Source organism: Belonocnema kinseyi, chromosome 10 (assembly GCF_010883055.1).
Source record: "Belonocnema kinseyi isolate 2016_QV_RU_SX_M_011 chromosome 10, B_treatae_v1, whole genome shotgun sequence".
NCBI classification, from domain to species: domain Eukaryota; kingdom Metazoa; phylum Arthropoda; class Insecta; order Hymenoptera; family Cynipidae; genus Belonocnema; species Belonocnema kinseyi.
In genome coordinates, this window is record NC_046666.1 from 33,995,449 (window position 1) to 34,012,554 (window position 17,106).

General features: G+C 24.4%; 2 protein-coding genes across 3 annotated transcripts in view; one reads left to right on the forward strand and one right to left on the reverse strand.

The window, feature by feature from the left end:
• The window catches only part of LOC117182300, a 132,191-nt gene that overhangs the window by 113,054 nt on the left and 2,031 nt on the right, over positions 1 to 17,106 (reverse strand). The gene's annotated exons all lie outside the window — the stretch shown is intronic.
• LOC117182298 (THAP domain-containing protein 5-like) lies at positions 1,226 to 11,648 on the forward strand. The gene is made up of 5 exons (XM_033375432.1): positions 1,226 to 1,477; positions 1,616 to 1,802; positions 7,070 to 7,411; positions 7,487 to 7,684; positions 11,147 to 11,648. Exons 1-5 carry the CDS (start codon positions 1,410 to 1,412, stop codon positions 11,414 to 11,416), a joined length of 1,065 nt encoding a protein of 354 aa, XP_033231323.1. The 5' UTR covers positions 1,226 to 1,409; the 3' UTR covers positions 11,417 to 11,648.

Here is a 17,106-nt window from a genome sequence, read left to right on the forward strand (position 1 = left end):
CTTTTTTAAAGTAATATGTTGATTTTGAGTTTTGATTGGAAAATGCTGAACAAATTAGAATTTTTCATCTTTGAATAATTTATATTTACAATTATTAAATTGTAAATTTGTTCATTTAAGTGCTAAAATTGGAAATAATGCATCTTTCAATTTTAAATTATTTAAAATTTTCAAAGTTCTTTTACTTAATTTTAATTGTTTTTTAATAAACGATTTTAAGCATTCAAACTGTAATATTTTATGTTTTTTTTTTGGTTATTTGCAAAGTAATACTTTTACAAAAATAAATAAAAATTCCCTTCTCCATTTTAACTGAGCGTTTCCATTTTCGATAACTCGATCGAGTACAACGCGATCCTGTACACTGTAAAAAATTTCATGTAATTTTACCACAAAGATCATAGGACATAAAAATACCAGTGATTACTGTGGTAAATTTATCAAAATTAGGTAGAAATAACACGATAGTGTAAAATCGCACACAGATCGTGAAAAGCAGTTTTGGAAGAATGGAATTTTACATTAGCCTTGTGAAATTACAGTGACGCTGTAAAACGCCGCATGTAAAAGGTTGCGCATGCGCAATTACCAGCCCGCGTATTTTGAATCGCTTAATGTATGTTTTAATTAAATCTAATCGTAAGAATAATAAGCTATATAAATAAAATGAGTCATGTGTTTATCAGGCAGAAAAATTTTAACTTTTTGTTTAGTTTGCTGTTAGAAAAGAAATACGCATCAAGCTTATAAGGTTATGATCAGTGGGCGAAATAGGGGCATCCTAATTTATATCCCTGGTCCATTTGAATTTGGCGCTTCCACTATCGATAACTCGATCGAGTGCAGCTTGAATCTGTACATAAGCGGAATTTACAATTATTCAATTAGAAAATGTTGAATTTTAGGTGCTAAAATTTGAGATTTTCAAATAACGCTACATTTAATTTTAAATTGTTTGATCCCAATCTTTTGAGTCAATCTGATTCCAATTCAAACGCTTTAATTTTTAATTGTCCAATCATTTCAAAAATCTATCACTTGATTGAAAACTTTTTTCATGAACAATTTTAAGTATTCAAAAAGTAAAATTTTTGGTTTTTTGTAAAGTATTATTTCTACAAACAAAAATAAAAAATCCCTGGTTTATTTGAATTTGGCGCCTCCACTTTCGATAACTCTACCGTGTACAACGCGAATCTGTAGATAAGCGGTATCAAGAATCGCGAAATGAATTTCCACGAAACATGTTTTGGGGTCTGTTCGTCTATTTAAAATTAGTATTAAACCGAATAAACTTTCCATTCTATTCCAACTCAATAATCCTGAACTTACGTCTTCATAGTGTTTACACGATTACGAACGCAAATTTTTATCCATATGCAATTATACTGAAATTGTGAAACTGAAAAATGGGAATCTGCAGTGCAGAGGGATGTGCAAATAAAAGTTATAAAGACTGCATGCTCTCATTTCACAGGTAAGTACTTGATTATCTTATAGAAAACTTGATTCACGAACGACCTACCATTGTTAAACTATTATTTTATCCAAATAATTATCCCTATTTTTAAGCAGTTTTCAAATTTTAGTAAGTTTTTCAATATTTTTATTACAGTTTTCCATTAGAAGATCCTGTTAGATTAAAAAAATGGCTCCAGGCAATAAATAAGGAGAGCTGGACTCCCAAAAAAGAGCACAGAGTGTGCAGCGAACATTTTCAACCAGATGATTTTCGAAGCAGTGGAAAAAGAAAGAGGCTTCGAAAAGAAGCAATTCCGTGTCTTAATTTGCAAAAAAACAACGTTAGTATTATTAATTAATTATATCAATTTACAAGGAGAGATTCACAAGCCTCGGTTTCACTTTAGAGATCGCAAATATTGTTATAAAATAAAAAAAAAACAAGTCAAAACAGTGTGATAAAAATTTGCAATTCTTTAAAATTAACTTCAATCAGGGTGGCCGCTGGACCGTGAAAAATGAAAATTGACCAAAAATTTTACGAGACTGGGAAAAACCGGGAAATGACGCAATATTTATTTTTTGACCGAGAATTTTACAAATTTTTAGAGAGAAAAAATCTGTCCAACTTTGATTTCAACCGTTTTTTTATAATAATTAGTTAAATTTTAATCTTTTTGAATTATGATATCATTTAGTTTAGAATGCGTATTTTTAAAATCTTTCACTTCAAGAATCTTTGATTCAGGATTTTCAACTTTTATGCATATATTTAGATTTAAAGAAATTTAAAATGCAGTTATAAAGATATAAACAATTAAAAATTAGAAGCATTTAAAATCGAAGATTTTTGTTCAAAATATTTTTAGTTAATCAACTATAATTATAAAATAATTAATGATTTTTGAAATTGAATTGTACTACAAGATTTAAACTTTCTAAAATTTGAATGATAATTTTTAATCTTTATAACACTCCTAAATGTTTCTTAAAATTACTTAAATTTTTTCTACAAATGTTCAATTGTAAATTGTACATAAAAATTTAAAAATTTCATTTACAAATTAAGCTGTTTTCAAATACAACAATTAAAATTGGAACGTTCAAAGTTTAAACGCTCTTTGAAATTTTAACGATTCCAGGGTTTCTATGCCAAACAATTCAGTTAAAGATTCTTTACTTTTAAATATTTGGTTTCGATTTACTTGTCTTAAATAAAAACTCAAATTTTGATAAATATTCAATAATTAATCTTTTTTTAATTAAAAATTTCAAATTGAATGGGTTGAAAATTGAATATTTTCGACTGAAACAATATTTTTAATTTAATAAAATCCTTTAATTAAGAATATATTATTATGAAGTTATTTTTAAGTTGAAAATAGTTTATAAACTTTAATTAATGATTTTTGAAATTTAATTGTACTACAAGATTTAAACTTCCTAAAATTTGAATGGTAATTTTTAATCTTTATAAAACTCCTAAATATTTCTTAAAATTACTCAAATTTTTTCTACAAATGTTCAATCGTAAATTATACATAAAAATTTTTAAATTTCACTTACAAATTAAGCTTTTTTCAAATACAAGAATTAAAATTGTAACGTTTAAAGTTTAAAGGTTCTTCGAAATTTTAACGATTCTAAGCTTTCTATGTCAAAAAATTCAGTTAAAGATTCTTTACTTGTAAATATTTGGTTTCAATTTACCTGTCTTAAATAAAAATTCAAATATTGCTAAATATTCAATAATTAATCTTTTTTTTTTTAATTAGAAACTTAAAATTGAATGGGTTCAAAATTGAATATTGTATACTGAAACAATATTTTTAATTTAATAAAATCCTTTAATTAAGAATATATTATCATGAAGTTATTTTTAAGTTGAAAATAGTTTATAAACTTTCATTCACACGTTCACATTTGTTTAATGATTAAGACTTTCAAATTGAAACCGTCTAAGTTTTAACGCTAAAATCTGAAAATTCTTAAATTTTGAACTGATTTAATATCGTTTTGTTAAATCGTTGTTGTTCACTTTTTATGACTTAACTTACAGATAAGTTAAAAAAATGTATTTATTTATCAAATAAAAATGTTTTTTATCTAAAATTTTCAACATCAAAGGCTTTTATTTGTTCGAGTCTTTAAGAAAACATTTAAAAATTCTTAAAATTAAAAATGTAAGCTTAAAAAAAAAATTTTTAATGGAAAATTTTAAATGAAAAAAAATTTGAATTATGTATTGTAAGCTAAACAATAGTATAATTGAAAAACATGACAATTCAACTAATTATTTAAAAACTGTTGAAATCGAACGTAGACAGATTTTTCTTCTACAAATTTTTTAAGTTCCCGGTAAAAAAAAATTCACTCTCATTCCCCGGTTTTTCACGGCCTCAAAACATTCCCGGTTATTTCTCGGTCCAGCGAAAATCCTGGAAATTTTTTAATAAGCAAAAAGAACAATTGCTTAATATTTATAAATATCTGACTGTTCGTTTGAAAATCAGGATCTAATTAGAAATTAAATATTAAAAACTAAACAAAAAAGCTAAACTTTGAACGTTACAATTTTAATTGTTTTATTAAAAAAAAAAAAAATTTTATAGGTCAAATTGTTGAATTTTGATGTATAAATAACAATTGAACGCATATTATTCGTAGAAAAACTTCGAGCAAGTTGAAGATATATTTAGAAGTTTTGAAAAAATTCAAAATTCATTTAAAATTTGGAATGAGTTCCAAGTCATTTAAACGAAGTGTCTACGTATACTAACAAAATCTGGCTATTCATACCAAAATTTCGGTGCAAATAGTCCATGGCCTAATTTCAAATCAAATATAGATTTTGTCAGATTTCGAATAAAAAAATTGAGAAGCTTTTTAAGAATTTTCACTGGCTTCAGAAGAATAAAAAACATTACCTAGAAAAATAAAAATGATTTTTTATTTTAATAAACTAATTATAAAAGAATATTTGAAAATATTTATAAAGATTTACAAAATTATTAAAAATGAATGTGGAAGATTTTAAGGAAGATTTTTTTTATTTGGTAGGTTCTTAAAAAAATTTGTAGGAAAAATTCGAATCATTTTAAAACATGTTCAGAAGTTCTGAAAAAGTTTAAAATTTAAAAAAATGTAAATGTTTCAATATTCTAAAATAAAATTTCGAAGCATTTCAAGTAATTTTAAACTATTAAAAAAAACTTTCAATTAAAGAAGTGTTCAGTTTATTTAAAAAATGTAATCGTTCAATGCTTAATGTTTCTAGCTCAAAATTGCATTGCTGGATTTTTTAATTTAGAGGAATGAAAATGATAACTTGGATTTTTGGAACTGAATCTGAATATTTGAACTCTATAATTTATAAAAGTTTTTTAAAAATTTGGAAGTAAAAAACTTTTAAACTTCAGTTTAAAAAGTTTTAAATTTAAGAGTTCCACTTTAAGTGCTTTCATTTGCAGCTCAGTTTTTATTACTTCAAATGGGAAACTTTTTGGCTTTGGAGTTCGATTTTTTCAATTTCATTTACCGTGAAGAATTTTTGTGAACCCAGAAAACCCGGAAAATGAACGAGAAATTTTTGCTTTGATTAAAACAGTCACCCTGTTCAATGTTTATTTTTAATGTAATTCTTTGAGACTATAAATGATCAAGATTCGTATTCATTTATGACAGGCCTTACAGTATTTCCCTATTTTATCATTTCCCTCTTAAATTCGAAATGTATTAATAGAATCAGGGTGGAAGCTGGACCGGGAAATCAGGAATTTTATGAGACCGGGAAAAACCGAGAAATAACAGTGAATTTATTTTTTGACTGAAAATTTTACAAATGTTTGGAAAAAACTGTCCAACTTCAGGGTGGCCGCTGCACAAGGAAACCTTGAAAACCGGGAAATGACCGGGAATTTTACGAGACCGGGAAAACAGGGAAAATGCCAGTAAATTAATTTTTTTAGAGGGAATTTTACAAATTTTTAGAAAAAAAAACAGTCCAAGTTCAAGGTGACCTTGAAATGACAGTGAATTTATTTTTTGACCAAGAATTTTACCAATTTTTCGAGAAAAAAATCGGTCCAACTTTGATTTCAACCGTTTTTTTAAATAATTAGTAAAATTGTGACCTTTTTTAATTATGATATCATTCAGTTTAGTTCAATTTTAAAAATTGAACTTTACATTAAGAATTAACAAGCGAATAATAATTATTGATTTTACAAGACGATTCGGAATCAGTTCAAAATTTCAGAATTTTCCGATTTTAACGTTAAAAATTAAACTCTTTCCATTGGAAAGTCTTCGTAGTTAAACAAATGTAAACGCCAGATTGTAACTTTATCAAATATTTTTTATTTAAAAATAATTTGGCTATTTCCTTGAAAATTTATGTATTTTTTTTTTAATTCATCTTTTTGTACAAAATCAATTTTCTTGGTTAAAAAAAGAGTATTTGATTGAAAATGCATCTTCTTATGTTGAAAATTCAACTCCATGGTTGACAGATCAACTACAAGATAGTTAAATTTTCAACCAAAATATGAATTTTCGACTAAGAAGTTTCATTTTCTATCAAAAATATGAATTATTAACAAATGACATACATTTTTAACAGAACATTTGAATGTTTAAACTAGAAAAGATGAATGTTTAATCAACAATGAAAATTTTAAATTTTCATTTGATAAAGTAATTTTCAATAAAAAGTAAACGAATTTTTTACCAAATTGCTGAATTCTTGAGCCGAAAAGATGAATTTTCAACAAAAAAGTTGAATGTTCAACCTGAAAATACTAATTTTCCACTAAAAATGTAATTATTGATATTTAAACTCGAAAGTATTTCAAATATAAATAAAAAACAGTTTAATATAACTAAAAAAGTGATGAACTATCAGCAAAATATTTTTTTGTCTGCCAAATAGTTGACTTTTCAACCAGAAAATACGAATTTAAAACAAGATACATATATTTTTAAAGATATAGTGGAATTTTCTAACAAAACGACGACTTTTCAACAGAATACACATTTTCAATCAAATAGTTAGAAAAAATTTAATTTTCAACCAAAAGTAACCAAACAGTATTAATTTTAACTAAAATAGATCAAATTTCTGCAGAAAAAGATAGATTTTCAAACCCAAAAATGAATATTCAACAAAATTGTTCGATTTTCAAGCTAACAGACAAATTTTCAATAAATCAGTTGAATTTTCAACATAGTAGTTCGATTTTGCACCAAATAATATCATTTTTAAATCAGAAATAGCATTTCTTAACGAAAAATTAACAAAAAATTGTTCTATTAATTTGGTTCGCAAATATATAGAAAAATCAGAAGAAGAGGAAAGACTGTGAAGTCTGCGATAAATAAGCAGGAATTTTGATAATTTGCAGGCTAAAGAATAATATTTTAAATACACATTGAAGTTCATTCTTTCATACCTGACAGATTTTATGACACTATTTTGACACTATTTGGAAATATATTTAAAAATATTTGAAAATATGTAAACTATATCTTTAATTTAATAACATGAATCTTTAAAATTCCGAATTGAATACAAAATAAAGGCATATTACTCAGTTGTATTCAAATACAGGTAGAAAATACTTCTGGTAAAAATGGATCTCAAATTACGACATCAGGACAAAATTCAAATGTCATCTGTATTGCGGAGAATCCTGCTAAAAATGCAAATTTAAAAATGGCTCTTTCCCAGTATTCAACGAGTATGGGGGATTCCATCACGTATAATGTCAATGAGTCGAAAAAACTAACTAAACCAGACATGAAAAATGTTGTGCATGTCAATCTTCTTGGTAATTTAAAGACAAAGGGCAACGTTAAAATGATTCTTTGCAAGCGTTCAGCGATCGATCCTGATGCAAGTGGAAGTTCAAATGCCAAGAGCTTTGGAAATATTACTGCCGATTCAAAAATTGTGGGTCTGCAAAAATTATTTCCAGTATTTAACATCATATATTTAATTGTACTAATTAATGCATATTTAAAATAGATTTTATCAAATGTAAAAATGAATCCTAAACAAGAAATATCAAGACTAAGAGCAACTAATGAAGAACTTGTGAGAAAAGTGAGGTCTTTAGAAAAACTGGTGCCGATAAATGAGAAACTTACGGAAAGGGTAATGTCCCTGGAGAAATTAGTGCAGGATTTACAAATGAAAAACAAAGTTGAAACCAAAATCGAAGAGGTAAGGATTTCAAATTACTTTCAGGGTTGCTGCAGGTGAAAGAATTTAAAACTGGTCAGGAACTGTCAGAAAGAACTTTAAAGAGTCAGGGAATTTTCGATAAAGTTAAGTTGAAGTTTAGCGGTCATCTACAAATAAACGTGGAACCTTATTCAAATTAGATTCAAAGAGGAAAATGTATTAATCACAATTAAATCTTACAAAAGCATATTTTTTTGGGTTTAGAATCTATCTTGTGGTTACAAATTTTACTACACTCCGCTCTCTGAATGGCTCCGCTCTCAATAGTGCCGTTTCTCCTCATATTTGCTCTATAACATCCCCCACCATCGCGCTATCGCTTCGAGCGCTTGTATTTCAATCCAGTCTCTCTGAATAGGGCCACTCAAATAAATGTACGAAAATAGACTATATATCGGATTTAGAGTTATGAGCCGGTTATATTACTTTAAAAACGGTAACGAGAATGAGAATATTACCGAAAATATAACCGAGAAATAAATTCTCTGCGAATTTATAAGAATCTAAGAATGTATTTTAGTTAATAGAAAATTGCATTTTTCGTTAACTTTTCGCTTGGAAATTCAACTCTTTTTTGAAAGTTCGTTTGTTTTATTTTTAAATTTATCTGCTTTAGCAGAAATTAAAAATTTTGTTGATAAAAATGCAACTGTTTGGTTAGAAATTAAGCTATTATACTATTTCTTAGAAAATTTACTTTTGGTTAAAATTTATATTTTGGTGTTGAAAAATGAACTGAAATATTTTCTGGATAAAAGTTCCACTTATAAAATTTTTTTTTTATTACAAATTCATCTGTTTTAGTACAAAATTGATCTTTTTGGATAAAAATGCAACTATTTGGTAGAGAATTCAACGATTTTATTAAAAATGCTTCCTTTTTGGTTAAAAAAATTCGTCTGTTTTGGATGAAAACTCAACTTTTTTGTAATAAAAAATTCTTCTGTTTTAAGATTAATTTCATATTTTTTGATAAAAATGCAAACTATTTGCTAGAGAATTCAACAATTTTGTTAAAAAGTCATCCCTTTTGGTTAAAAAATCGTTTGTTTTTTTTATAGAAAACTGAATTTTTTTAGTTAAAATTTATTTCTTGTTAAAAAATGCATAGTTTGATCGTGAAAACTCGACTAAAATTTTTTTCAACAAAAAATTCAACTATTTTTTTTGTTGAAAATTTATCTTTTTGATTTAAAGCTTCATCCGTTAGAGAAAAAAAATCATTTTTTATATGAAAATTCAAGTTTTTGGTTAAAAATCGTTCTTCTTTGAAATCACTTTTTTTTAAAGATTTATATTTTAAGTTGAAAAATTATCTCGTTGGTTAAAAGTTTAATGATCTTGTTGAAAATTATTTTTTTTAATTGAAAATTGAACTACTTGGGCCAGAGTTAAACTACATTGTAAATTTTTTTTATTGAAGGCTTGTGTCTGGTTAAAAATTTAGTGGAAAATACTTTTTTTTGGTTTAGAATTCATTTTTTAACAGAAAATGTAACTATTCCATTTTTTGAAGATTGATATTTTTTATTTAAAAAATTCGCGTTTTTTTTTGTAAAAATAATTGTTTAGTTTGAAATTTCCTTTTTTATTTTTGCGTAAAAATGCATCAGTTTCGTGGAAAATTAATTTTTTGTTGAACAGTCGTATTTTTTGTTTGAAAAATGAATTTTTGTAAATAAAACTTGTTTTCTGGTTTAAAGGTTCAATATTTTAGGTAAACTTTTATTTATTTTTTGAGTGGAAAATCTTTATTTGTTGGAAATTCGTCTTTTTGGTTTTAAAACTCTTTTCTTTTGTTGTATAAATTTCATTCTTTTTTTTATTAAAATAAAAACTATGCCACATTTATATCTTTTTTTTTGTTTGAAATAAATTAATACACTTGAAAATTTTTAATTTGTATATGAAACGCTGTTTTATTCTGCCGATTAAAATGCTGGTATTTGAATATTAATTATTTGAATTGAAAAATTAGTTAAAGAAAAAACAGAGAATTTTGAAAATCTCACGCGTCTAAGTTTTCCGGGAGTGGGGTTTTTTACTTCGTGTTATTTATCAAGTAATGCTAGGCAATTCATTTTTTTAAACTCATTTTGTTTTTATTGAAAATGTATTTTTTTTTTAGATAATTCATATTTTTGGGTATAAAATTCTTCTTTTTGGTTTCAAAATGCAACATTTTCGAGATTTCAACTGAAAATTTAATTATTCCATTTTTGGTTTAAATTCTACGTTTTTGAGTTGACATTACTATTTGGTTGAAAATTCATGCATTTTCTTTTAAATTAGTATTTTTCTCAGAATATTAATCTGCTCAAAGAAAAATTAATTATTTTTTAAATTGAAAATTCATTTCTATGGTTGAAAATTTAACTGTTTTGTTGAAAATTTGTTTTTGAGGTTAAACATTTGTCTGTCTTATTTTAAATTCGTAATTTGGTGGTATAAAATTAATCTTTTGGGTTAAAAATTCATCTTTTTGCAGAAAATAATTTGTTTTACTTTAAAATTCAAAAACTTTTTTGGAAATAACCTTTTTTGTTCAATAATTTATATTTTCAGGTTAAAAACTCAGTTGATTTGTAGAAAACTTTTCTTTTAATTTTGAAACTGCACTGTTTAGTTGAAAATTCATGTAATTTGTTGAAAATTCATCTTTTTGTTCAAATATTCATTTTCATCATAAAACATTCATGATTTTGAATGAAAATTCGTTTTTATTTATTTTTAATTTAATTTTTTAACTCGTTTTTATTTATTTTTAATTTAATTTTTTAACTCGTTTTTATTTATTTTTAATTTAATTTTTTAACTCGTGTTTTTTATTGAAAATGTATTTTTTGTGGATAATTCATATTTTTTTTTGTAGAAAATTCTTCTTTTTGGCTTCAAAATTCAACATTTTCGATGTTTTAACAGAAAATTCAATTATTCCATTTTTGGTTTAAATTCTACCTTTTTGGATGGACAATACTATTTGGTTGAAAATTTATGTATTTTGTTTTAAATTAGTATTTTTTCTAGAAAATTAATCTTCTTGGTTGAAAAATTTAAGTATTTTCTTAAAAATTTGTTTGGTTTTTGGTTTAGAATAATATTTTCAACTTAAAATTTACATTTTTTAGTTGAAACTTCATAAGAAACAATATGATTTAGCGAAACCCCCATCCCCTACCTCCAAATAATCTTACGTAATTTTTGGATGGCCCCTTATACAATTCTGTATGACTCGTATCACTAACAAAATTTTTAATAAATTTAGAAACCATTTTTTTTATTTACTGGGTGTAAGGTTGTTTTTATACCAGAAGGAAACATTGATAACTGCCAAGGAAAATGAAAAATTGGTCAGGGAAAGTGACGGAATTTCGAAATTAAAATTTCGTAGCAAGCTGACTTCTAATATTTTCAAGTATAATTAATTATTTATTATTTCAGGAGTCATCTGCTGCCATGCCTAGCCAAAAAGTAAAAAGCCAAATTGTTGGATTTCCAAGAACCGAAATTTCTGTATATTCTTTACAAAAATATGTGGATAGTGATCACTGTTACAGTAGCTCGCCAAAGACTTTAAAGAGGAAGTTATCAACAGGTTTAGAAGGATTACGTGAAAAGAAGAAAAAAATTAACACCTGGCAGCGACGTATGTCCAGATCACCGATTAAACACGACAAAATAAAAAGAATCGTAAAAGATTCGCCAGATTAGAGTTAAATTATCAACTAATAAAGTCTAAGTCGAGTGATAAAATACATATTTAGGGCCCCTTTCAGACATTCAAAAAAAAAGTGTTATGAATCTATTTTTTTATTTCGAGAGGTCAAAAGGACATGCATATTTTTAGCAACTTTAGAACTTATACCATCGGCAATGAAATGTGATAACTATATTTTGTTTTAATTATTGAACTAGATCATTATTATATGTTGAGTTGAAAATACGTTTTTCTTTTTATTTAAATGCACCTGAAGTTTAGATGAGTCGCATATGTAATCAACATATGAAAAATGAAAAGACTTACATGGATATTATATATTAAATTTGTTATATTATAGAAAATATTCTGGTAAAGTTATATTATACTCAGAAACAATATCTGGTTAAGTAAATGAGAATTTAAGATTATTATGTTAATCGAGTTTGACTGAATCAACTAAATATTTCTCTGAGTTTAGATGACTTTTTAAGTAAAATATGTACATGGTGGATATTTGTGAAAACTGCTATGCTGGATATTTTATTAAATCCTATAAGGGTTTTATTTGTAAAATTGGAACATGAATATTTGACATCAGTCAATTCAGACAATCATGAGTTACGATATTTCCTATTCAGACAAGAGAAAATTTAAAAATTGTTGGATATACTGAAAATTGAAACGCAGCGAACTTTTCATAAATATGTTAATCTATTATATAAAAGTTAAACACTCTCTGAATAAAATAGACTTTATTGTGAAGGAATTTTTATGAACTTTCTTCCATGTTTTAAAACAATATGCATTAATATCATTAAATAAAAATTTCAAACTCAAAACTTTAACAAAAGTCAAACTAAAAAATGCCCCCTTATCATCCCCAGCCAAATAAGAAAAAATGAAAAAAATCATAAACCAGCATTATTCCCTTCTAACTCCATAAAAATATTAAAAATAAAGAATGTTCCTTTTCCGATTCAGAAAAAAAATCTCCTTTCTATCTTAAACTTAAGAAACATGTGAAAATTACCATTTTTCTCTCTTCAACTCACTTAAAATATTAACAAAATTTTTTCTTAATCCCTCTTCCAATTCAGAAAAAAAATTATAAAATAAAATTTCCTTTCTTCCAACTCAACAAAAATGTTAAAAATACAAAATGTTTCTATTCCAATTCAGAAACGATTTGAAAACAAAAATTCAATTTTCCAATTTAGAAACAAATTATATACCAAAATTTCATCATTTCGAATTGAATAACAATGTTAAAAATAAAAAATTTCTCTCTTCCGTTGCAGGTAAAAAATTAAACATGAAATCAAAATGTTGAAAATAAAAAATTCTCTCTTCCAGTTTAGAAACAGATTAAATACCAAAATTCCTTCTCTTTCAATTAAATAAAAATGTTAAAAAGAAAAAATTTCCGTCTGTAGATTCAGAAAAAGATAGATTTTTTCCCCTTTTTATCATAAGAAAACTTGAAAATAAAAAATCTGCCCCGCATCAACACAATTAAAATATTAATCAATTTTTTTTCTTACATCCAAATCAATGTAAATCTTAAAGATTTCCTTTTACAAACCGGAAAAAATGGAAAATAAAACTTTTCATACCCGAAAAAATTTCAAATCAAAATGATTAAGAATGGAATACAGAGTGGCCGTTTTAATCTAAGAAAAAATTGCCGGCCATTTCCCGGTTCACAAACATTTTTCACGGCCAATGAAATTGAAAAAATCAAATTACATTCTAAACAATCTTCCATATAAAGGAATAAACAATAAACAAGAAATTAAAGCATTCAAAATGGAACACTTGAATTCCAAACTTGTAAAATTGAAGTTTAAAAGTTTTCAATTCAAAAATTGTGCATTCAAATACTCAAAAATTTACATATGCCAAACGGAAGGTACTAACACTTTTCAAATAAACAATGTTAAATGAAATGCAAATAAACTGAAAAATTTAGAACTTTTATAAATTATAGAGTTTAAAGATTCAGATTAAGTTTCAAAAATATAAATCCACCTTACCATTTTTAATAGGCTAAATTAAAGAATCAAGCAATGAAGTTTAAACAATTTTTAAATTATATTATTTTAAGTAATTTTTAGCTAGACAAGTTAAAAATTGAAAAGTAATTTTTTTAACCTAACAGTTCTCAAATTAAAAGTTAAATTATTTTAATTTTAAATAGTCTAGGCATCCTTCAAAAGCTTTAAAATTTTATTTCAAAATCTTGAAAAATCTAGAAGTGGTTTTAAATTTTTTCTACCACTTTTAGAAAATCCTGCAACTTAAAAACAAAATTAAATTTGAATTTATGAATAACAATAGAAAACTTATTATTTGTAAAAATATTAGAGTAATATTAAAAGATATTTAGAAGTTTTCAAAAGATTCGAAATAAATTTAGAATTTGAAATAATTTGAAACATTTACAGCTGAACTTGAAATAAAATTTAAATTTTTGCAGATTTCAAACAATAAATTTATCATTTTTTTAAGAATTGTGAAAGACTACAAAAAAAATAAAAATTTTCTTAAAATTCTTAGGAAAATTAAAAATGATTTTTCAATTTGAAAAATTATTGTAACAGAAAGTTTAAGAAGATTTTAATAGATTTAAAAAATGATCAGAGAAGAACATGAAAGATTTTAAGGATTTTATTTAATATGTTGGATTTTCAAAAATTGTAGGAAATTTTCGATTAATTTTAAAATATATTTAGAAGTTATGAAAAAAATGTTACGTTTAAATTACTTGAAATAATTGCAATTGTTTAATTCATTTTGAATCTTTTCAAAACTTCTATGTATCTCTTAAAATGACTCAAATTTTTTCTACAAACTTCTAAATTGAACACTTTTTGAATAGAACGATTAAAATTGTAACGCTAAAAGTTTAAAAGTTCTTCGAAAATCTAAAGATTCAAAGCTTTCTATGTAAATAATTCAGTTTAAAATTGTTTTCTTTTAAATATTTGGTTTCAATTTCCGCATCTTAAATAAACAGTGAAATATTGCTAAATATTAACTATTTATTCTTTTTCTGCTTTAAAAAATTTCAAATTAAATGGGATAAAAATTAAATAATTTAGACTCACAATATTTTTAATTAAATAAAAACCTTTAAGTATGACTATATTATTATGGATTTATTTTTAAGTTGAAAATACCAAAACACAGGTTTACATTTTTTAATGGCGAGAAAAATTAATAGAAATAATATGTTAATAAATTTATTTATTAAATTTAATGTAATAAATAATACAAAGGAATACCTGAAACTCTGAATTAAAAATATATTATTGATAAATCATGAAAATTTTTATTAAAAAATAAAATTATCGGAATAAATAACACATAAATTTCAATTCTTATCAAGATTTTCGGATGGAAACAGTTACAATCTGGAAATTCTCAAATTTTGAACGGATCTAGAATTGTTTGGGGTAAATCAATTGAGTAAAGATCCATTTTTTAAATAATTTATTTATTTATATTTGCAGTTGATAAAATAAAACGGTTTTTTATTTAAAAATTTCAACTTCAAATGCTTTTAATTTTTAATTGTTTAAATCCTCAAACCTGCACTTTAATTATTTTAAAAACTGTTAAAATCGAACTTGGACACATTTTTCTTCCGAAAATTCGTAAAATTCCCGGTCTAGCGACCACCCTGTTTTATTTTTTATAAAAATATTTTTAAAACCTCATTTTTAATTTGTTTAACCTTTAAAACTGTATTTTAATATTCTTTAAATTAAAATATATGCTTAAAAATTAAAAATATAAAATGAAAAATTTTTTAAGTGAAAGATTCTCGAATTAAGCATTCTAAACTAAATGATATAATAATTTATAAAAATCACAATTTAGGAAATTATTTAAAAGCGGTTGTATTTAAAGCTGGATAAAATTTTTATTCTAAAAATTTTGTGAAATTCCCGGTAAAAAAATAAATTCACTTTCATGTCCTGGTTTTCCCCGGTCCCATAAAATTCCCGGTCATTTCCCGGTTTCCCGATCCAGCGGCCACCCTGGAATAATATCGTGTGATATTAAATGGGTAAAAGCAAACATTTCAGAACCAGGAATTGAAAATTTAATTATTTTTTATTTAAAAATATTCTAAAATATTGAACATTTCAAATTCAATTTTAAAAAAACACAATTTCAGAATGGATGGTTTAAATTTGTACAATTTAAAAAATTGAAACAATATCCTAGAAAAATCTAGCTGTATATTATTTTTCTTTAGTTTTTAATACTTAATGTAATATAAAATTATCCAAATTTTAGTTAAAATTTCTGAAAAATGAAACATTTAATATATTAAAATATTTAATTGGAACATTTCAAGAATTAATATAATTCTAAATGAGGGATTGAAAATTACACGATTCGAAAATAAACAGTTAAAAATTGTATTCAAAATCACATTTGATCAAAATTAAACTATCTATAATTGATACCTCAGCAATTGAATAATTTCTTTAATTTTGAATGGTCAAGATTTTAAAGTTTTAAATTTTTATGTTAAATGCTAAGTTTTTAATTTTTCCTTTTCATAAGTTTTAATTATGCAGTTAAAATCAAAATTGTTGAATTTTGAAAAGTATAATTAACAATTTTAAAAAATTTAATATTAAACAATTCATATTTGTTTAAAATAATTGGAATTTTTCGATGTTAAGCATAAAATAGTTTTAACATCACAATTCTTGGTGAATAAAAATTTCTCCAGTTGTAACTTAAGTTCGGATTCGTTTAATTTTCAACCCTCCGTAATGGAAACCCTTTCTATTTCTAATGCTTCAAATTTTAAATTACTTTGTATTTTATTGAACATATTTGTAGAATAATTCAGTTTTAAATGTTTATAATAAAATTTTTTTATATTTTTAAATGTGAAAATGGAGCTGAATATATTTTCGGATCATAGACAAATTTGCCTAATATATTTTTAAGTCAAATATTAATTTTTCATACGATAATTTAAATTTGAATCGCTTCGAAATTAAAATTATTCAAGTTCCACCAAAAATTAATTTTTTTTTTCGTTAATTTCACTTGAAAATCCATCACTTTGGATTGAAATTTAAATATTTTAGTTCTTGATTAATAATTTTAGTTGAAAATGTAACAACTTTTTTACAATTAGGTTTTCTTTGGTTGAATTTTTTTAAACTGACAATGTAACTATTGCAATTAAAAATACCATCATCTTAGTTGAGAACTTATCTGTTTGGTGAAACATTAATTTTTTTAATGGAAATGTAACGATTCGATTTTTGGTTAATGATTTATCCTTTTTAATTGAATATTCATGTATTTTGTTGACAATTCATCTTTTTGGTTAAAAATTCAGGTTAAAAGTTGAAAACTGATATTTTTTCAGTTAAAAATTAAATTATTTGGCTGAAAATTGGTATGTTTTAGTCAAAAAGTCAACTATTTCGTTGAAAATTCATGTGTTTGATTGAAAACTCGTTTTTTTATAAAAAATTAATCTTTTTGATTGAAAATTCGAGTATTCTAGTTAAATATTTATTACTTTAGTTGCAAATTAATCTTTTTGGTTGAAAATAAAATTACTTGGTTGAATGTTAAACTTGTTTGTTGAAAATTAATCCTTTAAGTTTAAAATTCTTCTAGTCAAATTAAAGATTCATTATTTCAGTTGAAAATTCATCTT

Bases quoted from the DNA above. Each gene is read 5' to 3' on its own strand.
- LOC117182298 (XM_033375432.1), top strand. From the start codon at position 1,410: ATGGGAATCTGCAGTGCAGAGGGATGTGCAAATAAAAGTTATAAAGAC. The intron at 1,803-7,069 runs GTTAGTATTATT...ATTCAAATACAG, and splicing joins TTAATTTGCAAAAAAACAAC to GTAGAAAATACTTCTGGTAA. The intron at 7,412-7,486 runs GTGGGTCTGCAA...TATTTAAAATAG, and splicing joins TTACTGCCGATTCAAAAATT to ATTTTATCAAATGTAAAAAT.